Source organism: Antrostomus carolinensis, unplaced genomic scaffold (assembly GCF_000700745.2).
Source record: "Antrostomus carolinensis isolate BGI_N321 unplaced genomic scaffold, ASM70074v2 scaffold2730, whole genome shotgun sequence".
Lineage (NCBI taxonomy): Eukaryota > Metazoa > Chordata > Aves > Caprimulgiformes > Caprimulgidae > Antrostomus > Antrostomus carolinensis.
The window spans coordinates 45-9,244 of NW_010287539.1; the positions used below are offsets into that span (position 1 = coordinate 45).

General features: G+C 39.3%; 1 protein-coding gene and 2 non-coding genes across 3 annotated transcripts; 1 reads left to right on the forward strand and 2 right to left on the reverse strand.

The window, feature by feature from the left end:
- Window positions 1-951: 951 nt before the first annotated feature.
- On the forward strand, window positions 952-2,972 carry LOC104521205 (nuclear prelamin A recognition factor-like; the record flags this gene model as incomplete). Its single annotated transcript, XM_010163135.1, has 3 exons — window positions 952-1,089; window positions 1,680-1,837; window positions 2,440-2,972. Coding segments are annotated over 3 exons (538 nt in total), but the record flags the coding sequence as incomplete, so codon positions are not given.
- A 4,365-nt stretch (window positions 2,973-7,337) lies between these two features.
- On the reverse strand, window positions 7,338-7,409 carry TRNAQ-UUG (transfer RNA glutamine (anticodon UUG)). Its single transcript has one exon. It is a non-coding gene; the product is annotated as a tRNA-Gln (tRNA).
- Window positions 7,410-8,080: 671 nt separating this feature from the next.
- Window positions 8,081-8,152, reverse strand: TRNAQ-CUG (transfer RNA glutamine (anticodon CUG)). Its single transcript has one exon. It is a non-coding gene; the product is annotated as a tRNA-Gln (tRNA).
- Between the last annotated feature and the right edge of the window lie 1,048 nt (window positions 8,153-9,200).

Consider the following 9,200-nt stretch of genomic DNA (forward strand, 5'->3'; position numbering starts at 1 on the left):
TCAGTGATTATTTCTCTGTGATTATTAAAACTTCAGCATTTTTTCCTTAATAAGGTAATTTTCCCTTTGGTTTTGTGGTTGAATGCAGCGCTCGGAACGCTGCTCAGGTATAGGCCAGGAAAGGTCATGTCTGGGTGTTTGGGGAAGAACGTAATTAGACGATTATCTAGAGAGGCTTTCACATGTAAGAGCAAAGGACATAATCTGTCCGTTTGTTAATCTGAAGATTAATATCTCTTCCTGAAACTAGTGTTACCACACACCCCTTTTGATTTCTGCTTTGCCAGAAAGGAAGGTGAGCCTGTAGAGCTGCAGTTTTTGGCGATCACCAGCCCACATCCCGGTACAGTTTATACCACAGCCACTTGTGCTCTCTGTGCTCTGTTTTCAGTTGAGGCACAGGTGAACCCCCAAGTGAATGCTGTGGCCATTGGATATGATCTCACTGATTTTCTTATCCCTTTTGCCTGAAGGGGACAGTGTTCTAGCCTGGTTGTAACTGTACTGATATGGTGTTGTTTTAGTGGCGCAGTGTTACAGACTGTGACAGACAGTTCCTGGAGCAGGAGAATTGTTTGTGAGCAAAGGCTTGTGACTTGTGAAGTACTTTTATATTCTCACAGGCTAACAATGATTTTTTTTTAATTTTTTTTCCCAAAAAAAAAGTCTACTGAGCAGTGAATGTAACCAAGTCTTTAGGCTGTGCTGAATGTGCATTTTTATAAATTACTGTTCAAGGTTTCTGAACATAAAGCCCTGCATCTTTCTTTTTTTTTCCCCTGTCGTCTTACTGCTGTCCTGAATACTTTACTTTTTTTAAGCTCTGGTAAATAAAAAGTCTAACATGCTCTCTTTTTTGAGGGGAGACAGAGAAGGAGAAAAAACATACAATTTTATTGAAACGAAGGAATTAAATTTTGGAGTTGATCTTTTTTTCTGTTGTTTTCTAAGGTTTGATGAAGTAAAGGAGGGAGATGTGGTAAGGCATGATGGGAAGAGATCCGATGGTTACCTGGAGCACATTTTTAAACACGCTGCAAAGGAGCTTTTTGGCATGGATGTCAAGGAAATCACCTACAAAGCATTAAAGTAAGTTAAGAGTTTTGTATCCTTATTATGTAGGATGGGCTAGTTAGAATACAATATTTTCAGCTGGAAGGGACCTACCACGATCATCTAGTCCTACTGCCTGGCTACTTCAGGGCTGGCCAAAAGTTAAAGCATGTTATTAAGGGCATTGTCCAAATGCCTCTTAAACACTGACAGGCTTGGGCGATTGACCAGCTGCCCAGGAAGCCTGTTTCAGGGTTTGACCACCTTCTCGGTACAGAAATGGTTCTTGTGTCCAGTCTAAACCTCCCCTGGTTTAGTGAGTGCTACAGCGAACCCTAATGTAGTTACTGCCAACCCAGCTCTTTAACTGACAGGCAGTTACACATCATACACTTGTGAATTTGTTGCTGTAAAGTAGCTCCTATTAGCTTTCATTTTATTAATAACTTACCCGCCCTTAAAAATTAAGTATAATTCTGTTCTGAAAATTAAATTCCCAACTTCTGCTTAACTCAGTGGAGGAACTGCCTTAATCTCCCTGTTACACTTGTTCTGTTCTCTTCAGAGCATCTGAATACAAACTGACACAGTTGGATGCGGGGGCTTAAAATGTTCTGTCATTACAGGAACAAGGACTTTCAAGAAGTTACCCTTGAAAAGGATGGTGAGACAGTGTTGCGTTTTGCAGCAGCTTATGGCTTTAGAAATATCCAAAACATGGTTCTGAAGTTGAAAAAAGGAAAGTTTTTATACCATTTTGTAGAAGTCCTTGCCTGCCCAGGAGGTAAGAATAACCCACAGACGTATCTTGAATGCACAAGTCATTCCGCATACGTATCTTGAATCTCAAGGGAAAGTTGTCTTAGAGGCAGGCACTTAATTTCATTCCCTCTTAATTGTCTTCTTAATAATCTAAAATGCTTACTATTTAAGGAACGGTCCATAACACCAATTACACATGCAGGGTTAGCTCAGAAATCGATTGGTTTTTCTAAAATTAACCACAATGTTATTTGCTCTCTTCTGACCTATAAATAAGTGGCAGCATGGCTCTTATGATTATTTCAAATCTCAGAGGAAATAATCTGAAAATGGTTGTCAAGGGCAAGAAAAGACAAGGATCATAATTAACATCATAAAACCATGGAGAAGGCAGAGAAAGATTGTTGATATGGCAACTTCATTTACATTAAGATGGTGTTGATATTGGAGTCACTTTAAGTAAATACAAATTCTAACAGCATGGGAGGTAGTTTATGTAAAGAGACAACTTTTTTTTTCTTTAGAGAAGTATGAATAAGAATTCCAAGTTAACATAAACCTTTCTCTTCGTATCAAATCTTCATCACCCTTGTGGCTTTTTCTTTTTTTTTCCCCTCCCCTAAGGATGCCTAAATGGAAAAGGCCAGGCACAAACTGAAGATGGAAAACCAGATAAAGCACTGCTTCACCAGATGGAAGAAGTGTATGCTGCAATACCTGTTAGACTTCCAGAAACCAACGTGCACGTACAAAAGATGTACCAGGACTGGCTGGAAGGCATGGACTCTAAGAAGGTCCAGGAAACTTTGCACACCAAATACAGTACAGTAAATCAAACAGCAAGCAATTTGGATATTAAGTGGTAATAAATCAAACTGGCAAAAGATTTGCTTAGGTTAGTTACAGATTCAGCACTGGAAACATTCTATGCAATCGCAGATGCTATGCACTAGCCGAGTGTATGAATGAGACGCTTCCTAATTGCAGATTATTATTTGTGAAGAACAATTGCTTTTTAAAAACAGAAAGTGTCCGAAAGCCCTGGATCCTGCCATTGTCATTTAACTTTTACTGTGTATAATCTCCTGCATATAAGGGATTTATTTACTCAAAAATGTCATCTTGCAAGGTACATAAGCACCTTCTGCCTGTGGCAGGGAGTGTAAAAGTTACTCCCTGAAGTGAAGGGTTCACTTCACAAAATGGGCTCCCCTAAGAAGGTGAGGTTATTTTACTCCTACTCCTAGGTATGCAATCCCTTTCATCATGGGGAAAAAAGTCATCATTAATTTCAATGTTGTTGCAGTTGTTGTAAAGTAATTTGAAATTTACTTGCCTTGTTAACAAAAAACCCTTTACAGTGACAAGTGTGTATGGAGAAGTATAATGAATTTATGTATGCCTTCTATCCAGATCTTCACAAAAATTCAGCTCCAAACTAGTCACCATTCCTTACTGATGTCATAATCTGTAAGGAAAAGGATGCTTCATATAAACCAAACCTGGAAAACTAACGCTAAAGGGTTATAACACAATCCTTCATTAAAAATAGTTCCAAATAGAGTGGTTGGTACAAAAAGAGAACTTTTCTTTTCTTGTAAGTTTTCCGAGAAAGTTGGAGCCAGGAAGAGTGGTGCTGCTTACTTTGTCTGGCTTCTTTACGAGCGTGAAACGTGCATATGCGCTGTCACGTGAGCGTGTGTGTACTGCAGCTTTGCTAGATTTGCTGAGCCAAACTCACAGCACTTTTATTCTCTCATGTTTCGGTACGCAGAATAGCAGATTGTTCTTTCATTTATCTCCATGCTGACAGACTTCTGTAAAAATAAATTCATGGAGTGCCTCTGAAAAAAATACTTGGCAGTGCTTGTGAGCTCATCAGAGTTATTATACATTGGCATCATTAATTTCGGGGCACTTATTTAAGTATGCTGTAGAGGTTTCATTTACTAGACATCTTAAAGTGGTATTAGCATGTAAGCTTTTCTGCAACTTCCTGAGTTGTCAGATGGTTATTCAAGACTGTGATGGACAAAAAAAAACCTACTGCTAGAGTTCTTCAGAATTTCCTAGTAGCATCAAATTTGTTCATGATTAATGGCTGTTTAAAGCTAGCAAAGTTTCAGCTTTCCTTTTCCAATCTGAAAGTGTGGGTGGCCTTTTTTAGTTACTTCAGGCAATGTGTGAATGAATCTCTTTGTAAATTTCTTAATATTACAACCACTTGTGTGAGTAACATCTAATACTGCAAAAACCTGTGTGTATTTGAAACCCACATTTAACTTGAACACAGTGGCTGGGATAAAGGCATCAGTGAAGTCAGTGCTTAAGTTCTTGCACTGGCTAAACAACAGAGGATCAAAAGGAGTGGGACAGACTTAAGCATGGTACCGTGATGACAAGGGATAGTTCTCTTAATGTGAAGCTATTAATAGAATTGCAGCTTTTGATTGGACCTCCAGCTAAATAACAAAACATTTGAGGCGTATTTTCTTTCAAGTGCAAATGAATTTGATTACCGTGCTACCTGAATGCACACAATGAGATTATACCCATATATTAGCCTTTGTAAGTTGTTCCTTGTTGTAATAAAACCGTTATACTTACATGGTGCAATATCAGAACACCTACAGAAATCTACCTCTGTACAGGAAGAGAGTCCAGAAATTGTGGGAAGACCTATGTATGTATAGCTGATACTTCACTACACGTCTGCTGGAGAAAGATTGTGGTGTTGCATGAAATTTCTGAACAGATTCCTTTTCGAAGCAACATCCAACTCCTTTGGTCTGATTTTCTTTATCTGTCATGACTTCATCCAAAAACTTCAACAGCATTACCTTGTAATAAAGTTTCTATGTATATATGGTTTATAGCTTGATGGCATGTTTAAATTATATTGCTTCAGTTTGTTGTATAGTACGCTTATTTTTTTTATGTGCATATACTGGATGAAATGGTAAGAAAAAGTTGTTTCCTGATGAAATCTTCGCTAAACTACACAAGAGCTGCCTTGCTGTTCTGAAAAGATACCCTTGAACTGTTTGTAAAACTTGAAGAATATTCCTCTTGTATAGGTGGCACTGCTGTACATGTTCTCTTTTGCCATTGTGCTTGCCTCTTGCACTTCCCATGCTGGTGGGAGACTAGGAATGGGCCAGTGGGTGAAACACATCTGTCTACAATATACCACCCTCTGCTCTCACTGCAACAGAAGTGGGGGGCTCAGTGCATAAAATAAACTTTTTTCAGTTGAATCCACCATTTCTTGCACCTACTCAAGTGTTTTAACCTATTGAGATAGTAGCAATGTAAAAATCTAGTAGATTGTCTGCCACAGTATTGTTTTTAGAGATGAGGAGGGCATCTAACTGGGGGCAGCTTTTAGTGGCTAGGTGGAATGTATGTATTATAACTAGTGACTTATAATGACTAATCCTTGTCCCTTTTTTTGGTCAGCTTTTATTTTATAATAAACTGATTGTAAGTTTTTAAAGCTCTTTTCTGTAAAGTGCCAGTTTAAAAAAAAAAACCAAAAAACAAAAATCCTTTAACTCAATAGTCTTTCCCTTTCCACCTTCTTTCACTGAAAATTTTAACATATATCAAAAGAGTTTGTTGCAACTTCATATATAGTGAAAAACTTGCCTAAGATTTTATTCTGGCTTTTAAATCTACAATTGGGAAGTCTGTAATTTTTGACAACGCATCTTTCTAGCCACGTGTTTGAAACGACATTATTTAGTTCCCTGATACAATTTTGGCAACTAATAATTTTCATTGCTGCTGCCTTTGCAGCAATGGGGAAAGTTCCTCGTGTGGTCACAGCCATAGTGCTTTACTTCTCAGCTGAATGTTGTGCTGAGACAATCTTGTCTCTAGTGGATTTTTAGAAAAGACTAAATTGGATTGAGGGAAAGTAACTGGAAATGCTACATTCATTTGGAAATTGTCTTGGGGGTGTTATTGACTTGAGCGTATCGAGTGCTAGATATCTTGGGTTATAGTACTTTATGCTGAGACTGCTACAAGGGGTACGTGTTGGGAGGTACTTTTGCTCTGCCTTCTCCAGTAAGTTTGCCTCAGCCATGGCACCTTGTGTTTATCCGCTGTAGTTAATGAACGTGGACAGACGTGGGCTGTGCTATCACTTAGAATAATAGATATATCTGTATGCAGCAGTCTCAACTGGATTATATTTAGACAGTGTTCAGTTACCTAAACTTTGGTGCTTTGTATTCAAATGGAGCATGACCATGAATTGTCCTAAATAAATCTTGATACTGAATTATGTACCGATTCTGTCTCATTCCATATAAAAACTTAACTCTTTAAGTGCACTTTAATATACCTGCTTGTCTGGTGAATTTAGCATGAATACTTAGTAGTGACAGTAATACTGTATCAGCTGTTTATGAGTATTCTGGATTACAGCTACACTTCACACTGTGATATATGGAAGGAGAAAGTTGCTGGATAGCAAAAAGAAATGATAATTTGCTCTCTAGAATTGTAAAATAACGAATTGTTTCAAGGCAGACAAGTATCTAGTGGCTTTAAAGCTCTTACCTGGGAAGAGTGATGCTGCATGAAGCCAGTCTATGGGGGTTGGCTGGTTATGCTGAAGTTTACTATATACAGTTATTTAAAACACTGGTGCACAGGGAACAGTAAAGATACTTATTTGTGCATAGCCCAATGCTTAGTAAACACAGAGGAGGAGGAAGGGGTGAAAATCAGCCCTGACGTAGAAGAGGGGGATATTATTTTCAAAAATAAGTTGTGCAAAAATTTACTTAACAAATTTATTGAACATTTTCATAAATTCCTGTGAACAGTTAAAAGCCCAACTTCCACAAATTAATGACCGGACCTAGAGCAGAAGGTGTTCGGGTGTTTTGCAAGGGACAGTGAGGGGTGGTTACCTGGCCAGGGGAAAAGGAGGAGGAGCTGATCTTCAGGTTGGCACAGAACAGATGAGATGTTTCTGTTACTGTGTAAACAAAGAACTTGTAAGGACAGGTTTTGAGGAAGGGAGCCAAGATGTTAAGATGTCCTTAGCTATTCTTGAAATGAAAAATAAACAATGAGGATTTGTGTCAGCAACACAGAGGTAATATCCATTTAAATTGTGCAGAGTTCAATCTGGGAGATTGTACCTACTCTGAAATCACTGCATTTCTGCCCCTATCTTCCAAGTGTATAGTTGGGTGCACCTGAAAAATAAGGTCTGAATTCTGCACATTTATGTACTGGAAATCAGATTTTCTTCAGTGTGAAATTTTTCCCTCAAAAAAAAAGAAAAAAAAAAGGAAAAAAAAAAAAAGACTTAAGATACATCTAAAACCACAGTAAAATATAATGAAATAGCTAATTAAATTGCAGTAAGAACTATTTAGACATTATAGTGTTGTTTGATGTTATTGTCAAATGTATAGCGGTTCATTTAATTTAAGAAAATTGGGAATAGCGTGATACAGAAACCGGCGCTGCGAGGATGAAAAAAGGGAGGGGTGTGCTGCAGGTTCTACCGAGATTTGAACTCGGATCGCTGGATTCAAAGTCCAGAGTGCTAACCATTACACCATAGAACCGGGCGGTGCCACTCGCCACGCCCGGCCGGGGAATAAACCCGGAGCGAACAAACCCCGCTGCCCAAATCCCCGCTGTCCTTCCTTCCCCTTTTCCACCTTAAAACTGGCCAGCAATTTAATACAACCGAAATATTCGTATTTATTCTGCCTTTCTGCGATATTCATTGTCTTCGTAGTATAACGATCCCAAAGATATAACATCAGAAACCAAACACAAGGAGTGGGAGAGCATCTCTCGGATACACAAACCCAACCCTCACCTGTGCGCTGGCTGCCTCCAGCTCTTCTCGCACCTAACTTAGAATTGTGGTTCCATGCACGTTGTTCACACTATAGAAATAAAAAGAATTACTTACATGTCACTATACTAAGTCATGTCTGAAATTTTTCTGATCATTTGTGTAAGAACATACCAACCTAGCTAATTATTCATTTTTATTATCATTATTATTAATTTTATTATTATAATAAATAAGGGGAAAAATATCAGGGAAATTCTATGCTTTGTATCTCTTTCTCTTTTGCTTTAAACACATTTTTCAGGTAGCAGGGCACGTCAGTAGTTTACGGCATTCCAAAAGCCCATGAAAAACACAGTTTCCCTTAAACTCATCATTCATCATTCTGGGCAGTAAAAAAAAATTCTGCTGATGGGCAGGAAAAAAAAGTGAAGGTTCCACCGAGATTTGAACTCGGATCGCTGGATTCAGAGTCCAGAGTGCTAACCATTACACCATGGAACCGCTTGTTATAACTCCCCGAACTGCTCCTATTGAGGGAATCTTGGAGGAGGAAAAGACCAACTGTTTCTATGTCTATAAACACAATCTCAGGTTTGTTTTTCTTCCATGTATTCCGCAAGTATTAATTCTATGAAAGAATTCCACTGGCCATTTGTCACAGCATTTTACAACACCGAAAATACCGCACATTTAGAAGCACCTTAGCATTAATAAAGATCACTAAGCCATTTTTCAGATCGTGTGGTTTAAAGACTGAACACAGACTTTCAGTACCATGTGCACTGACTTTTACTTCACATTTGTGGTTTTGTTTTGCCTTCATGCATTTTGGGCTGAGTATTGGCTTGCTAGACTGGAGAAGAAGCAGGAATCATTGTCTGCAGTGGTTTACAGAATCACAGAATCACAGAATGTCGGAGATTGGAAGGGACCTCAAAAGATCACCCAGTCCAATCCCCCTGCCAGAGCAGGAACCTAAATGAGATCACACAGGAAGGTGTCCAGGCGGGTCTTGAATGTCTCCAGAGGAGACTCCACACCCTCCCTGGGCAGCCTGTCCCAGGGCTCTGTCACCCTCACTGGAAAGAAGTTTCTTCTCAAGTTTAAGCGGAACCTCCTGTGTTCCAGCTCACACCCATTGCCCCTTGTCCTACCATTGGGCATCACTGAGAAGAGCCTGGCTCCATCCTCCTGACATTCACCCTTTACATATTTATAAACATTAATGAGGTCTCCCCTCAGTCTCCTCTTCTCCAAGCTAAAGAGCCCCAGCTCCCTCAGCCTTTCCTCAGCAGGGAGATGCTCCACTCCCTTTAGTGTTTTAGTTTGCTACATTTCTCCCTCTCTCATATGAACTGGCCAGTGTACAGGTGTGAGAATGTTTCATGTAAACAGGCAAGACACGGAAAAACTACAAACACATGCAACAAGCTTTTTGTGTGTAATTAAAGACACAGACATGTTGGAGCAGGTCCAAAGGAGGGCCATAGGGATGATCAGGGGGATGGAGCAGCTCTGCTGTGAGGACAGGCTGAGAGAGTTGGGGATG